This window comes from Saccostrea echinata, unplaced genomic scaffold, assembly GCF_033153115.1.
Source record: "Saccostrea echinata isolate AGI-Se365-2 ecotype Australia unplaced genomic scaffold, CSIRO_AGI_Sech_v1 ptg000029l, whole genome shotgun sequence".
Taxonomy (NCBI): domain Eukaryota; kingdom Metazoa; phylum Mollusca; class Bivalvia; order Ostreida; family Ostreidae; genus Saccostrea; species Saccostrea echinata.
This window is the reverse complement of record NW_026889778.1, coordinates 40100800-40119123: the sequence shown is the minus strand read 5'-3', so window position 1 is coordinate 40119123 and position 18324 is coordinate 40100800. Positions and strand designations below refer to the sequence as shown.

The 18324-nt window shown below is 32.0% G+C and overlaps 1 protein-coding gene across 1 annotated transcript; it reads right to left on the bottom strand.

Moving 5' to 3' along the window:
* Positions 1–2401: 2401 nt before the first annotated feature.
* Positions 2402–17930, bottom strand: LOC133195937 (aldo-keto reductase family 1 member C18-like). The gene is made up of 9 exons (XM_061331921.1): positions 17799–17930; positions 9313–9429; positions 7837–7926; positions 7056–7172; positions 6770–6882; positions 5234–5315; positions 3616–3699; positions 3133–3221; positions 2402–2494 (listed from the first exon to the last, which is right to left on the bottom strand). The coding sequence occupies exons 1-9, from the start codon at positions 17862–17864 to the stop codon at positions 2464–2466; spliced, it is 789 nt and encodes a 262-aa protein (XP_061187905.1). The 5' UTR covers positions 17865–17930; the 3' UTR covers positions 2402–2463.
* Between the last annotated feature and the right edge of the window lie 394 nt (positions 17931–18324).

The window sequence follows — 18324 nt, the reverse complement described above, 5'->3', positions numbered from 1 at the left end:
GGGAAGTCCGCTTTTCCTGCCATTTACCATTTTTGTGGCAATTTTGAAACTAAAAGAGTCAATTGGTACTATTACTTTCACTAATACATTCTTAAAGATTTATTTTATTTGACATGCATTTTGACCTTTCTCCTTAAAAATAAATAGACTTCTTCGGCAGTTTCAGACTGAAAATCCGCAACAAATAAACAAGAAGGGTTAAGAATATCTCTAAACATGACTTTTGACCCTCAATTTAAAGGACACATTTTTCTGGTCAATTACTACTTCTTTATTAAGATCAATGAATACCTTAAATATAGTATCCATAACATTGTTACGGACTAACGGTAAGTGTCCCAGATGAATAGAACTGTTTACCATTTCACCACATTTTTGACAATTTTGAGACTGAATGAAGAATATGGAGATAACGAACAGTATTCAATCTCAAAAGTCCATTAAACATTACAAAATAGGAGCAGAGCAAACACGCACCTCTAAAACATCAGAGGTGGGATAAGGTGCCATGGAGGAGTGAGCATCCCCTGCCGACCGGTCACACCCGCCGTGTGCTCCTTGTCATGATCGGGAAATGACGGGAAAATCCGTCGACAATTCAGTGTGTAAATAATGGCCTAACAATTTGTATGAAAAACGTCAGTCAGCATTTGACTCATTGATAAATTGTATTTGCTGACAAGGTCATCGTATCGACCATAAAACTTAGGAAATTATGACTTTAAAAGAGACTGCTGATATTCTTGTTTCATCAACTTGTTTGTCAATAATTTACCTCGTTATAGAAATTGTACATACGTAGAGCATGCTCTTGCGTATCGAATCAACTGAGAGATATAAACCCCGTATCCCGATGATGAAAGTATATTGCTGCATAAGTAAGGGAAGCTGACGATTGAAAAGTTAAAGTCATCATGTTTATCATAAAGCTTGGTTGTTAGATTACCATTAACGTCTTTTTCAAGTAAAATATCCAAAAATGAAACAGATGTGTCAAACTCTGTGGTATCTTTTATCTCAGGCTCACCGGGATATATCGTATCGACATAAGTATGGAAATAACCATTGTTAATTGACAATATAATTGAAATATCAAAGTGTACCTGTACACCGTGTCCCGGAACGGTTAGGGACACACAAGGGTGTGTATATGGGCCAATTATTCAGAAATGCGGACAATTCATTCATATATGCCGGTAAATATATACATGTACTATGATTGATGAATCTACAATCTATTTTAAAAAACTTTTAAACTTTCGTCAATACTGGTCCTCCAAGAGGCGCTCGGTTACACAGGTATGATTAACAGCAACAGGAACACATACTTTTAAGCTAGTGTATTTGCGCTGGAATATATTATTGGTATATATATTTTAAAAAAAATAAAAAGTAAATTTAAAAAAAAGAACATAGAAATAGTACATTATACAGTATTTGTTGTTTCTTGATACAAAAAAGCTCGACATATACTGTTAATATTAAGTATGAAATACAGGTATGATTTAACTACTAAAATTACTTACATGGTAAGTATCATGGTGATTTCCGTTTTAATCCCCTCATTTCCATAGGAACGCCCATGCCTTGAACTCACATGTAAATAGCATTATAAGGAATAAAATAGTCTAGAGACATTTTACACATAATCAAATTACATCTGAAACAGTCTCATGTACAGTCCGAGAATGTCTCCGTGAAAGAATGATTTAAAAAATAGTGATGCAATTGTGCACTATGTTTGAAAGGTTTGTTGTTTAAACTCCATGCAGTTTAATTTCAGTTGAAAATTTTAATATATAAAGTTGGTCTTAGACTTGCTTTGCAATCGATCATAGTCAGGTATATGGCTGGATTCTCAACTTCTGAAAAAAATCACACCATTTTCCTTGGTTTCTATCACTTTCAACACTTTACTTTTTATCTCGTTTTATTGTACATATTTTTATATTGCCTTACTTCATAAATTTACATACAACACAAGAAAGATAATATCTTATTATAAATGATAAATATGGATGTACAGAGGTATTTTTAGTTCTGAAGAAAAATGGATCTTGTATAAATGTACAAAGCAATATAATATTATATACATGTAACATATTCCTGTACTCAAAGTGGTATCCTTTTTTATGATTTTTCGAAGAACAAAATTGTGTCCTCGACGTATTTTCTGTACTGTACTATCCTTTATTTGGTGTTTAACTCAAGTGTAGATTTTAAGAATTGAAAAGAATAACTAGACGCCATTTAGCAATAGACCTGACATGCAGTTGTCTTTTATTGCATGAATTTTCTATTTGTTCAATAAAACCTTAATCTACCTCCTTAATTTATTTAGCGGATGAAAATATTACATCAATTTTCTTTATCTTACAATGTGTCTAAAAAGGACCTTGAAGAATGTTAGACAGAGATATTTCTCAATGACATTCTACAACTTTTTAATTTTTTTTTTCAACTTCACCATGGACATTCTGGGTGACCCTTAAACCTAAAAAAAAAAAATAAACAAGATTTAAATATGATGAAAAACTGTAATAAAAAAACACAAGATTTAAATATGATAAAGAATTGTAACAAAAAAGTAAAAATTTATTCCAGTGGAAACATATCCGATTCATTTTAAAAACATACACATGTAATCGAAAGTGTTTTGCCATAACATAAAGATGATATGTTTCATATTGTAGTAGATATTAACTTTCGTAGGTTCATTTATTGCTAATGTGGAAAATATCTAATAGGTGTGCTAATTAACTGTCTTTAATTATAATATAAAACTTTTTTTTCTTTTATTTCAGCCAATACCAATAAATCAATAAAGGCAATTGTAAGTAAAAGATCAAGTTGTCGCAATTCTTTCATCATTTATGAATGTATGTTTCAACGAATTTAAAATGGGTCTCAAAAACATTTTACTATTAGTTATAGATGCAATCACTGTGGTATCTTTTATCATTATTGTTGATTGATTCATTATCTCTTTGAAATTGAAATACAATAATGTACACAGGCGCAGAAAATAAGGTTCATTACTCTTTAGACAGAATCACTTGTAAAATGCTAAGCTGTTGACAAAAATCAGACAATTGTGTGGAAAAGGACAAGGAGCAAGAAATATGCACTTACATAGCACCCATATTATCGAAGTAGCGGCGTCTAGTTTTTATCTTATCAATTTCTTCCATGTCCTCTTCCGATAGAGCAAAATCAAAAACCTGGGATGAAAATATACCCTTTTTTATTTTAATAGAATGTACTTATTATGAACACGCGATCCTTACTTAAAATGCCCCTTAAAACAATTGTCATGATGAGGAGCTTTTTGTCTCATGCTTTTGAAAGCATATATAAGAATTGAGGCATCTCATCATGCCTTTTTGTTTATATTTTTCAAAAAAAAAAGATAAAAATTACAGTTCTAAGATATGATAACGTAATAATTCCTATATATAAATGCCTTTCTTTTGTCTCATTTACAAATCATATGATTGGTTATCTTGTTCACCTCTCAATAACGTTCTTTAAAAAACAATATTTGGTCTTGAATCTTAAAGAAACTTTCTGAACCTGAAATTTTTGTAATATTTCAAATAAATGTGTATTGTTTACCTGGAAATTGCTACGTATTCTTTCTGGAGACGCACTCTTTGGAACTACAGCCATACCTCTTTGTATGAGATTTCGAAGAATAACCTGTAGGAAACACATACAACAATTTTTTAAAGTTATTAAAGCAGTAAATCATCTGCGTTTTTTCATTGACAACGTTTTAAAAATGTGATGAGCTTTTTAAAATATTTTAGATATATAAATGACTTCATTTTTAGTGTCTTCTTAAGACTTTAATTTTTAGCAGATGTTTACCTCTGCATTTTATAAATCTTGGTCAACTTGCAATGTAAAATATAACATTGGAAAAAATAAGAAATATTATTTTACCCCACCTCTGTTGATTTTTCGATGAAATCCTGGCTTACGATTGGTTGAAGTCTGTCACGTGAAGGGGGTGTATTACTTATACCTAGTCGCTTGAAAATCAATACATGGTCGATGTGGAGTTATCGTTCTATTGTAACGTTCGAACAACTAGAGTTCACGCGATTTGCCGAGTGTCTGTTGACAATGTTACAGTTAACTAATGTAAGTAACGAAGATGGAACCTTTTTCTCCCTTTACTGAAAGTCTTCAAAACTCAGTACGTTATTACAGCACGAAACACTCGCAAAACAACATTACGTCACACAACGTGACGTCATAATAGGCATTGTATGAGTGATGAAACATATATATAGTGAAAAAAAAATTTTACAAACCACAGACCACTAACATTTCATCGGTGGGGTAAATTCGTTACATAGTTTTTTAGTGACAGGGTACGGGATGATACCTGGTTAGTAAATTTCATACCTGGCTCGGCTTCGCCTCGCCAGGTATGAAATTTACTAACCAGGTATCATCCCGTACCCTGTCACTAAAAAACTATGTAACTAATAATACCTCTACTGATTTTTCCCTATATAAAATTAGATCGTTAGAAGTTAGAGATCGCTATGAATGGACTTATCGCCATTTTGCCTTGTTTTAGTAAATTTACCAAATTTGTATCGGTATAATAAAACAGTTGAAAAGTATATAATTGAGGAAGTCATAAAAAATCAATTTTCCCAAGCCCAGGACTATTTCCTAAGGCGAAGAATATAATCCTGGCCTCGGGGAACAGGAATATTGCTAACTCACCAAATGATATACAGTAACTTTAAAAAAATCTTTCTAAACATGGGTTTATCAATATATTTTATCGATATAAATCTAATATATGTTCAAATTTATTAGAATAAAAAATCTGCTTTTTAGACAAAAATGGATCTTCAAAAGAGCTTCGAAGTAATATTCAGAAATGTACTCGAAAAAATCTTCTTAAAATCTCTAGGCGAGAACAATATTGTCGTATTTAGCCAAACTAATACATGAAAGTAAGCATTCCTAAGTAAACTAAAATATGTCTTTATCAAAGCCAACTTTTGCAAATGTATTACTCTTGTTCAATATCCACTGAAAAAATGTCTAACTGCTTTGAAAATAAATCATAAAATTGTCAAAAATATTCTAAGTGTACTATGTTTTAAATTTTATTGCACCTATAGCTATAACTTTACAATCTTTGATGTTGTTTAAATTACTGTTTTCTGTATAATTTTCTTTTTTCCGCTTGTTTTTGGAAACGTACCTGCGCTGGAGTTTTCCCATATTTTTTGGCTAATTTCAGGATGACAGGATCTTCTAAGACAACAGGTTCGTCTGCTTGTTTACTATAAATGAAACAAGTAATTTAGTTTTCTAGGTCTCTATGAAGGCCTAAATGATGCATTCAAATTTTCGAATTAAGATTTTTTTTCTTTTTAAGGACATTTTCTCTTTAAAAGATTTCAAAATCAATACAATTGACTTTGCAATATATGCAGGATGCACAAAAAATTATAAACCTTCATTATTAAAAAAGATGTTTTAATAATTTGGGTTTTTGTAATGTTCTGCATATATATGAAGATCGAAAGGAAGAATAATATTCCTTTGTAACAAAAACTCAATGCGAAAGGTTAAAAAACAATCAACAATTACGATATTCCTTTAAGGAGGGATCTATTCAGGTTTATGCTAATTAAAATATTGAAATATATGAGCATAAATTCCCTTTATATTGAGATGTCAACAATTTATAAAATCTTATTTTGCTTTCCTTCCTACAGCTCTACAACTTGACAAAGATATGGAACATAAAGTTTAAAATCTAACAGGAACTATTAATATTTTCTGCGTAACAGTAACGTAGGAAAATGTCACTATTTTCGTTTTTCAAATTTACTACAGATTAATGAACTTAGTTCACAGTTTTAAATAATGAATGAAATTTATATTTAGAGACTTGAGTTATAGAATGCATAAATATTAAATCAGTAATATTTTCTATAAAACTACAATCTTGCTAGCTTTTGTAAACCTTCAATCTATAAACAATTTTGACTGAAAAATTCACTTAAAACTATTTTTCTCTCTTATATTAGGTAAACATTTTTTTTTCATCTTGTGTAGGTATCTCAAGTCTCCTCCAAATGTGAAAATAAGAAAAATTTAAATTTAAGAATCATAGAAGAATAATGAATATTCCTTCTTTTTTTTAAATAAGAAGAAATTCGCGTTAACAAACAGTGTTATCTAATACACTGTATGTGGTATTGTCTTCTTATGCAAAAAAAAACTGTTTTATATTCGTCATTTTTGATTAAATGACATTTTTTTTCAATTCAACACTGTGTTACTGGTTCTGCCTGTCTGGTCAAAAAACAAGCTTCGTCAACTCGGCAAGGTAATTAGGCAATCAATGGAACATAAAAATGAACAATTAATAGTGGGCATAACATGATAAGTAACAGTAATTTTTAATCCTTAATGTCGTAGATAAACATGATGATCTTGACCTGTCCTTGCTACTAAACAAAGGTCAATTCTTACTTAATTACAGAGAGAGAGAGAGAGAGAGAGAGTAGTAATTGTTAAGCCTTATATGGGGAAGGGATTTGCCAAGCTCTGGGTGTGCCTGTAAATCCGCCAGTTTAAATTACACGATATTTTCTGGCTTTACTGCTACTTGGAAAATGTATTAAGTTCATTTAGTTATTCTTAATAGAATACTTTAAACGTATTTGATCCATAATTCAGAAAACATTTCTAAAGAATTCATTGCTCACTTATCTGGGATACTAACATAGACGCAGGCCTTCCTGGCGACCCGAATGGACCATACGCTGTAATTGTTACTCCGTGCTTCTTACTAGCCTCGAACAAATCTGTCTGTGGGAGATATATGTGACATTCCACCTGAAAACAAAAAAAAATTCAAAATTGAAATACACAGCTGTGATATTTCGCGGTGATAAGTGTATTGTTTTTAATTGTAGGCCAAGCCATCGTTATAACTTCAATTTTTGCTTAGTTAACCATCATTAAAGGTGTTTTTATAGGAAATAGCTGAAAAGAAAAGTCTTTCTCACTTGGTTTGTAACAGGTTTGTGCTTGGCCATCCTGCAGATTCTTTCAACTTGTGAGATACTAAAGTTAGAAACTCCGATAGATTTAGTCAACCCCAGGTCTACAAGTTCCTCCATTGCCTATAAACCAAACACTACAAAGACTTATTTCAACAGAACATTAAATGTAAGACAAGCCATGATTCACATGTATCTTGATGGAGTACATTATATTATTTAAGGAATGAATTTAATAGCTACCCAATTTATATGGTATAAAGTGGGTTGTGGCAGTTTACGCTTTATAAACCGCGTAGCGGTTTATAAAAAAGCGTAAACTGTTCCAACCCACTTTATACTGTATAAATTGGGTAGCTATTAATTTCATTCCTTATAATTTAATTTTCATTCATTTAGTGTAGGAAAAAGATAATTGCCCTAAAAAAATGATTTCAAATTGTACAAAATTTAAATGTAACGTCAGGCGGATCGATACGTTCTTGACGCAAGGAAATAGAGAGTAATGAAAATCAAGAAATCATATGACTGTCGTCACGAGAAAAGGGCCCTTAAGGTCAAAATTTCACAAATTTTTGGTAAATTTGAATAGTCTAACATTTTCCGTGTTTACAATACCGCTACTTTGACGTCGTTTTCTGAGCATTGTGACGTCGTATGATAAGGGCCCTTTTCTCGTGAGGGCAGTCATATAGTTTACCCAGAACCAAACAAAACATATTTGGCTCTTTTATAAACAAATTATAGATAAGACCGACCCTGGCGCTATAACCCTTTTTCACTGTACCTTCCACGTTCCCAGCAGATCCCACTTGTCTGCTCCCTTCCAGATTCCGGCCTCGTTTAAGGGTATTATTTTGGTGTCGTCACCATTGTACTGAAAATAAACGAACATTCAATACGTACATTAAAGTCCTTATATGTAATTTACTTATATTAAGAGTTATGATTTATTCCCCATAGTATAAAAAGATCGTTTGGACACTGCAAACATCTGCCGAGTCTGGCCTTTTTTTTTTTATTTAACCGTAAATAAACTCTCTGTCTTCCAATATTATTGGTTTGTCCTCTTTTGACAATCAAGACCAAATTTGATTTTAATTTTTAAAAAAAAATATCCAAAGAGATATAACCGCTTTAAACTGGTTTTATTTCAAAATTGATTTAAGGAGGTTGGATCCTGCTTTCAAAAGTAATGAGAATTTTTTATCAAGTATATTTTTAGAATCTACACACATAGCTTAATTAAACATCAAATCAAAAACTGGGCGGTCAATGCGCTTCTTTTGTCGCTATGGAGCATTTAGTATGAGCTTTTTGTACTGTAATTACATCTAACACATAAATTATTTTTTAAAGTTTTTCCACCAATATTTTTTTATTCAAATAAACTATGGGAATCTTATTTCATGTTGAATAGACACATTAAAATTTGTGACAACAAAAAAGTTTCAAATTACTTCGCAAGGTCAATTATTTGACCTTTCTGCACTCAAAAAATGTCATTTTCTGGCATTAAAATATTTAAGAAGCAAAAAATCGTTTGAAAGTAATGACATTTTACTGAATTTAAGAAGAATGGTTAAAAGTATCTAATATATTCAGAAAAGGAAATTAAAAGTGGGGGTCTGTGATGTTAATTTTTAGATATTACTAAAAATGGTGTTAATTTTAAGCTTAAATTGGGGCTATTTTTTTTCTGCATTTTCACAATATCTTTGCTATATTTGTCAAATATGATGATAGAATTCATGATAGTTTATTTAACATATAATTAAGAACCAGCATAAAACAGTTCACGGCACAAAATAACTCTGTGTGCAAGCTGCATGGAAAATTAGGAATCCAAACTTAACAATACTTTAAATACTTCAAATGAGAAAAATGATCATTTTCTTCTTTAAAAAAAACCTTCCGCCAAAAAATATAGTTTCTCACTTAATGCTTTTGGTACGGAATTTAATCATGGGGTTTTAACTGAATAGAGTTTCATTGGCATTGTAGAATCCAAATTTATTGTAAGAACTAAAACATTATGCAGAATTTTTTAAATATAGGTCAAGACAAAAATCTGCTCAAAAGCTCAGGAGGGAACCTCTTTAAAAATCGAATTTTATTCAAGTTTATAGACCCCTTTTTCTGGTGGTTTTCATATAGTGATTCTTTTTTTTTTATTATTTCTATGTAAGTTTCAAATAAATTATAAATAACAAGTAAATCAAAAATGTATGTTCAATTTACAAGATAAATACAGATTCCTTACTTCTAGAGGTATAGGGAAGTGAATGAGGTACAGATCTACATATGATAACTGTAGATTCTTCAGACTCAACTTAAGGGATCTCTTCACCAACTTTGGGTCCATGTGAATCATCGGAAGCTGAATAAAAACAAGACCTTTGTTTTTGTAGCGGCAACATGAAACAAATGTAACAAATATTCCTTTTTATTTTTCTAAAGTGCATTGCATTGAATATTCTTGTATCTTTCAACATAGCATTTTCTTTAAATATTGATTCTTGAGATAATGTTATTCGGAGATCGATTTATACAATTGAGAGACATGAATATGCAATTCTTAATTAAAGTAACAAATCTGTTAAAAGTCACCAGGACAGAACAAATCTCGATTGAATTCCCAAATTTAAGAATGGTCAAGCAAATAAACCTTATATCCTTGCTCTCTAACTCCATCTACCAAATACTGTATACGTGGTAATTTACCCTGGGAAAAATTTTCATGAATACTCGATTGAAAAATTTTCCTGTAAATAATCTCCAGCGTACCAATACTTATATATATTTCTGTTCAGTATTATTATTACACTAACTTCGAACTCGCAGAAATTTACTCTAAGCGTATATTTTTTACTACTAATTCGTGTAAATTCCGCACATTAATATCCACGTTTACAGTACTAGAATATGATTAAGTTATAGTTGCCTTAGTAACAATAAACAATTCCTCTCTTTTCACTTTTCCACTTTTGATATATTCTTGTAGAGCCTCTCCAATTGCATCCTCATTCATGTAATTGTAGGCCGTGTCAATATGTCTGTACCCAGCATCCAATGCAGCCCACAAGGCTGCCTTTACATCATCTTTTGGACTCTGAATGAAATAGATTAGGAAATATATGTTTATTGTTTTGTGTTTGGTCTGAATATTGTGTACACTATAAGATTACGGAGAACGTTACTCTTTTACATTAAACAAAAACCTTTAATCAGATTTTCTGGATATTTGGGTCTAGTTGAAGGTACTATGTTTGGCTTTCAATTTGGAAATTCTAAATTTGACAGATATTGTTAATCTACGAAAAATTGGCTTTCAAACAAAAAAAAATCATCATTAAAAATAGCTTGAAAACTTAAGATTTTCATTTTTATCTCACCTGAGCTGAAAGCTCAGGTAGGGTCACAATAGAGATTATATTGGGAAAATCGTTAAAACTCCCCTTCTCAAAAACAGCAAAGCCATGATGAATCATATTAATGTAGAAGCATCATCTGGTAATGTACTTTCATTTATTTCAAATTACAGCCCCTGTGTATAGGGTGGTGCCACAAAAGATGATCAAAATTTTTCTAGGAATACATGTATATTGGGAAAAAATCTAATGCAAAACAGCAGGGCCAAAATGCCTCAGTTAAGGACATACGCAACGTAAATTGAACTATTGTCTTTTTCCCTGGAGTTGAAGAGTTCCAATACTTAAAGGAACTGTTTGCTACATTTTAATGTCTATATATGCTGTTGTACACTTCTTCTGAAACAAGTTTGGATAAACAAAACATATAGAATATATGTTTAGTAATTTTTGTATATTTTTCTTTGAATTATACAAGAATTTTCATCATTTGATATCTTTTCAAAACCTCTGGTAATGCAGGCTGATTTTTTTTGTCTACGAACATCTGATGACAGTATAATCTTAAATTAAGAATATCTTGAAAAATTATCAGTAGGTAAGGTACGTTGCGTATGTCCTTAAGCGTTGTGGCCCATAGGACTCTTGTTTGTTCACGTTATAGTATTCCTTTGAACATTATATAAAAACTGTGCATAATATTTTTAAAGAAGAAAGTTCTTGAAGGCATGATGGAAATAATATGTAATATAGTGATGGGGATTAAATGTGTAAACTGTCCGTAAAGTAGAATTTATTTAAAACAAAACAAAACAAATTGGAGGCAGCAGCTAAACTGCGCGCATACTGACATTGACAAAAATCAGAAACACATTGTGTAATGGATCTAAGAAAGTTTATGTAGCATTTGGACTGGTACAAGTAACACACTGATAATATCTTAACCATGCCGCATTAGAGGCATTTCAAAGAAGATTCAGGGGAAGTCCACGAAATACGTGATAGTAAACAATAACTTTTGATCTGAACAATATAAGTGTTTTAAACTGGAGAAGAACATTGATATTAATTAAATACATTTTAGACAAATGTTAATGTTGAATAGTCAGACTTTGAAACGAAACCTTCAAAATTTAGTGCCGAGCGATGATATTGATCTATATTTAGATGGTTGCAATGTAACAAACTCTCTAATAAGGAAAGAGACGTGTGTGATGCTTTCCCATCAATACCTGAATTTAAGGAAACAGCTATGAATATAAATCATTTTTCAAAAGAACTAACACAGTACTAACACAGACAATAAAATCATAGCCTTCATATTTGCACAAAGATTATAGGAAGATTATTTACAAGCAAGTAGGATATGAACAATCAGTGTATATAAAAGGCTGATTATAGGGATTAATGCCTGCTTTATACGAGATAATTTTTATTATTGTGAAATAGTGATGTACCGATTAATCGATTAAATCGATTATCTAATCGAAATGGCCCTCGATTATAGATAATCGACTATAATTTTGATAATCGATTATTCAAAATATTACTAAAAAGCAAATTATTTCTATGATTTCTTGATTCATACTTCTTTGAATTTAACTAAATCCTAAATAATAATCTAATAAATTAATCCAATGACACAAAATATATCAAAATGTATTCTAGAAATCACACCAGAATTTTTAACCAATTTATTTTTCATTCAAAAATGAACAAATTTTATATTGAAATCAATCGATTATTAATCGATTATAGTTCATCCGATTATTCCGATAATCGATTATGAAAAAAATTCCGATTTCCCATCACTATTGTGAAAGCTATAACAAAAAAGAAATTTTATTATTTTAAGATTTTGAAAAAGCCTTTGACTTAGTGAAATGGAATTTCCTATTTTAAACACTAGAAAAATTTATTTCTGGTCAAAATTTCTTAAAGTGGATAAAAACCTTGTATTAGAGTCCAATATTTAGACTAAAGAATAATGGATGGATCTCGAAAACATGTAAAATGAAAAGAGGAATCAGACAAGGCTATCCAATAATAGCTATCTTACATCTTTTTGATGTGGAAATTTTGACTGTAAAGATTCATGAAAATGAAAGTATACAGGGTTTTCAAACTGATTACATGGAAAAAGAAATTTAAAAAAAAAAATACAGCATGCTGTATGACACATGGGTTCGTAGATTGAAAGAAACTGACCACTGTAACAGCCTGTTCATTAAGAGTTAAAGAAATAGTTATTGTCTTCCTATAAACATAGATGTCGATTATGTGATTAATACTATATACGGAAAAATAAAATAGGAAATAACAAGATAATACCAAAGATGTCTTTATTCTATAAACAAGTATTCACGTGTCTTAACGCATACAAACAAATACAAAATCATATGTAAAACGTATAGCGAAATTGAAAATTCAAAGCATCTAATTTTTGTACAACATTAAAAAAGATAATGGGTAATTATATAGGTTTGATGTAAAATGGAAACACATAATTTTGAGGTTTTCTTCTGTTAGAAATGAAGCAATTGTCATTTTTAATTTACTTTTGTCTATTGTGGCTTTGAAAATATATAAATATAAAATTTATATTCGACTAGAAAGTGTTGGTAAAACATCTGAAGGTATAATACTTAAATTAAAATCCTGTATTTTAAAGTAATCTGAAATATTACATGTGATAGAAAATGCAAACTTTTTTTAATTAAAAAAAATTAAATTCTTAAAGTTATTAAAATCTAGATGTTTATGACTTTGATGGGACCAGGCTCTCGGGATGTAAGTGGGAGGTAAAGGACAAGGTATGGTAACGGGCGAATCTGGCCCCTTATTTGATGTAAAAATCAGAACACATTTAAAATTGTGATAGTTTGTAGTTAAGAACTTAAAATGATGCTTGTTTTAAAACCAGCACTAATTTTGATTCAAGGCTTACAGGGAGGCCACAGGAGGGTGCAAAAGGAGGACATTTTCCCGATTTTCCTCAATTCTGATCGAATTTCGTGAAATTAAAGATACTTTTTACTTCGGGAAACATAAAGCACAAGCTTGCCCATCTGAGATTTTAATACATAAGATGCATCTGATAATAGTGTATGAAATATATAAATTTGATAGATAGGCAAGCTTGTGCTCTATGTTTACTGAACCAAAATGTGCTGCAAAAAATTTGGAAATTGACATATTTTTCAACCTTTCCTGTGACCTCTGTGTATCCCATAACTTAGAAACCAATATTCATTTTGTGGCAGGGGTGACAACAGGTTTTTAACTGATAAATTGATGCATCACTCTAAAAGACACCCCGAACCGGGGACCAAAAAGGGGTCTTAGCTTATCTTGTCCTTTAGAGATTCTGAGATGGTAATAGATTTACTTCCTACTAGAAATTAAACATATATATATTGGCTTATTAGGTATTGTGTTAAAACTTTGGGGGGAGAAATTTCCTAATATTTATATAGTATACTTGAGGACAAAAAAAAACGCCCATATGAAATTTTGATTTCCCATATAATTTGTTATTTTTTATTGGAATCTTGCTATCAATGAATTATATTTGAAGACTTTCCGTATACCTGTATCATTCTGACCTCGATAATCAAAATTGTTCAACCGTGACACCTCACTGCTAGCCCGCGCTCGATTTACATTTTGTGTGTCTCGTGGAATTTAAACAGGTCGAGACCACTAGATTTTCTGAAGTCAGCATAAATTTGCATGTAAATTAACTATCTGTTTACTTTAGCGACAGTTGAATGAGTAGCAGTGCATTATGGGCTACTACAAGTATCAATACGAACTCAGTTGTGTTGAAAATAAAGGGCAACTTGAATTGTTCCTTGGAAACTCATTTTCAATTCTTTTTTGACATTCAAGAAAAAAGTATTGAAAATGGTGTATATCAACTTAAGTTGTAATACATCGGCGTAAACCATTGTTTAAAGAGACGTAGGTGCTATTGTGTCGATAAAGCACTGAGTGTGTTTTTTCACGTGATATACATGAACATAGTTTTAGACAGCAGTACAAGGTGCGCAATTATTATTTAACTCCTCGATATCATCAAAATGTTTTATGTACACGCAAAAGTCAAAGCGTTTGTACGGTATTTGAAGCAACTATTATTCATCTAAAACAACTCAAATATCAAATGTTAGCATGGAACAGTGTCTTTGGAATATAATCTTTCAAATTCAGCTTTATAAAGTAAAAAAGAAGCTGTACGGTTTTTCCGGTGACCAAGTAAATATCATGCAGTAAACCGACGAAAGCCACATGTCGCTATTGAATCGTAAACACGTAGTAGACCGTCATGCTTTGCGACTCATTCAATTGATGTGAGAATGGGTTTGACGAAAACATCGTCACATGTTGAAAAGTGTCCTTCATAAAAGGTAGTGTAACCGACCTGTTAAAGGTTAGAAATATAAAGTAAAAAGACTTAGGCAGTAGCCCGTAAAAAGTACAAAACTCTTCTGCAAGTAAAATCAGATTGAAGGTGTTTCTGTGTTGCCACGGCTCTCGAAACACCAGAGGAATGCCACTCTTATTCTCCTTGATACAGACAGGAAGCTGTTGCGCATCGCTTCAACGTCCTCTTGTCTACAATTACGAGGTTAGTACGAAGGTTCCGTGCAACATCCAGTGTAACAATGTGTAACAACGAGACGTTGGGACACTTTTATCAGGCAACGTCAGCTACGTAACAGACTTGCACAGCTGTTTCGACGTCAAAAGTGCATAGGCGTTATGGAAGACCAGTGCATCCAACAAGGATAACCGCCGAAATATGGCTGAAATATTGCCGACTCGGCGTAAATCAATAATAATCAATCAATCCAACCACGATAAGACGTCACATTAAAGAACAGGGAATTGTTTGTCGATGTTTATGCAAAGAACTTATCTTCCTCAACGTCACCGATCAAACCGGCTGCAATGCGCAAGAGATATAGTTCAAACAAGACGTAACTGTCGAAATGTTATGTTCAGTGATGAATCACACTTCATATAGTCCAGTGCTGATGAAAGACGACACATTTCAGAAGACAGAATGACTAGTACATTGTATAGTGAAACGTGCATAATGCAGATTGACTAATTTAGGGGTGGTTGTGTAATGGTTTGGGGTGGAATTAACCATGACGTAAATCTTCCCTCGTCATAATGAGGAGCACACTTACAGCTAGATTTTATACTGATGAAGTTTTGCAGCATGAACTGATTCCGTTTCATCAAATTCTACGCAATTCTCTAACGTTTCAGAGGATTATGCAAGGGGGTCTCAAACTGTGCATATTACTTTTGACTTCTTAAATACCAACCAGATAAACCTTATGCCATTTACTGCACACACTAAACCCGATGGAACATATTTGGGATGAATTCTGAAGACGTCTACGACAACGTCAAGGGCAATGCAGAGATGTACAGAAGCTGGTCCAAGATCTTCATGATCAGAAAGAGTGGAACAACATTTCAAAGAGACGTGTTCGTGCTTTCTGCACTTCCATGAATTCCTTTTCATGTGCGTGTATTGGTACAAAAGGTGGACATACCCGGTACTGACCAAGTCAATGAATAGTGAGGAAATGCTGATGTGAAAAGTACAATATCTGTAGCCAAAGAGCTAGGTTCACTTTATGCATAAAATGGCCCTGTAGATAAAGCAATTTATCCACTAACACACTATGTCCCTTTCTCAACATTAATATAGAGACTTTGCGCTTACAGTTTGTATATAAAAGTTTCCTCTAAAGAGTCCGGGTACCGGAAAACAGGTTTTGTGAATTTGCAATGTTCTTGAAATTTGCAGAAAACAGGTGAATTTTAGAACCTTCAACAAAGAATTAAAATGTGAGCACACCCCTCGATCCAAAAATTAAAGTATGTTTTATAATCTTAATGAGCAATTCTTTCATAATAATTATATTTGCACATTTTGGATCGAAGGTTGTGCTGTATACGAAATACTGACAAACAGCATCATATTTTGGCCATTTTTGAAGAAATATACGTGATAGGTGAATAATGACGCAATTCATGACGTCATAATGCATTGACTAGCATTTAGTTTTTAGTAAAAATTCAGTCACAAAGTGTTCAAGTGATATTTACTGCCTTATCGACTAAAACTATGCAGTTTTAATTCTTCAGAAATTTACAGGGCCAAAAAAGGCCCTAAGTGGCCCTTGCTCTTTTATTAATTGCATTAAACACATAATTCATCAAATTCAACGTTTCCATTGTCGAAATGAGCATCTAGTGCATCAAAATTGGTACCGTACAAGATTTACATTATGACCCCTGGGTCGAGGCCTCTGCTGGTGGACCGTTAGTCCCCGAGGGTCTCTACAGCCCAGTAACTAAGTACTTCGGTACTAGCTTGAAAATACGGATATATTTAAGTGCTTTGTTAAATTTAGAAATTATTTCAAAATTAAGGATTATCTCCCTCATGCATAGCTCTGATCCTTCGACGTATTTGGCTCCAGTCTTTGTCACCCCCTTTTTCAGCTCTTCAAAGTTTGTTTTTTTTTTAATTTAAATATTTAGGATTTCCAACGTTTCGACATGAGCATCACTGAAGAGACATAATTTGTCGAAATGCACATTCAAATAAAATTTGTTTAATAAAATGGTTTCCTAATTTTCGTTTACTTTTACAATAAAAATAACATTTTAAGCGTTTTTAAAGTCTTTCAGTACATTTGTAATTGAACTTAAAATTGTAAGGAGTTTCACTACTAGCATTATCTTATTACTTCGTATTATGACACATTATCTAAGCATTCTGCGAAATGCTACTTAAGAAAACTTGTACATATATTCATAATGATAATCTTGTAATGGAGCTTAGTCAGGGCTGCCAACTTGTTAGTATATATAAAGAATTGTTAGTGAATAAGATCTCAGAAATAATTTTGAAAATGTTAAAAAAAAAAAAAAAAAAGAGCTCACACGCAGGAAGTTTTGGCTTTGAAAAGTAATTGCAAAGTTTTATAGTTTAGCTAGGAAGTTCTATAGGCTGTCCTGATGTATCAAAATATCAACTTTAAAATGTTTCAAGCTGAATATAAATTTCAAGTAAAATCCTTTGATTTGATAAGTAACAAAAACTTGAAAACTATTTTTTTTTTTTTTAAAAAAACCTACCTCCCTACCAACTCTAGAAATAATGGGTCGGTAACTGCAAAGAATTGTTCAACCTTGGTCTTGATATTGTTGCTATTATAATTAATATACTAGTATTCTAAAAACTCATTGATTTAAAGCGAAAGTTAGCTTCTGTTTAATAGACGATATGAAAGAGGAAGTACCTATCTCCATGAAATTCTCGTAAAAAATACTGAATATAACAAACCTGCCAAGTACCAAGTCCAATAATTGGCATTTCCTTCCCATTGTTAAGTTGGATTGTTTTCTTCATATCAGCCAAAACTTGAAATCGTTTTTAAGCTCTGTTATGTGGTTCTCATGTGTGTTAGAATAATAGTTCTATTGTGTGTCCGAATCAACTTAACTGCACTACACAGTACTGTCCCAATTTCTGCCGCGTAAACGTTATTTTAAAAGCATCCTCTCTTTCACTTGATCATTGGATGATACATGAGCTAGTACACAACAGAGTTTTTTTTAGCATGATAGACTATCAGCCAATGACCGCGGCCAGTTTGCAGAAGGCAATACTGATCACCTTATATCGTGCATATCAGACGGGCAAGGCTTATTAGATTACGATATGGCAGTGCCCTTGAATCATTTATACTAAAAGAAAGGTATTGTCGTACCTTTTACGCTCTCTCTCTCTCTCTCTCTCTCTCTCTCTCTCTCTCACACACACACACATTTAATTTCACTGAAAAATGTGATACTTAAATGTCTCCTCG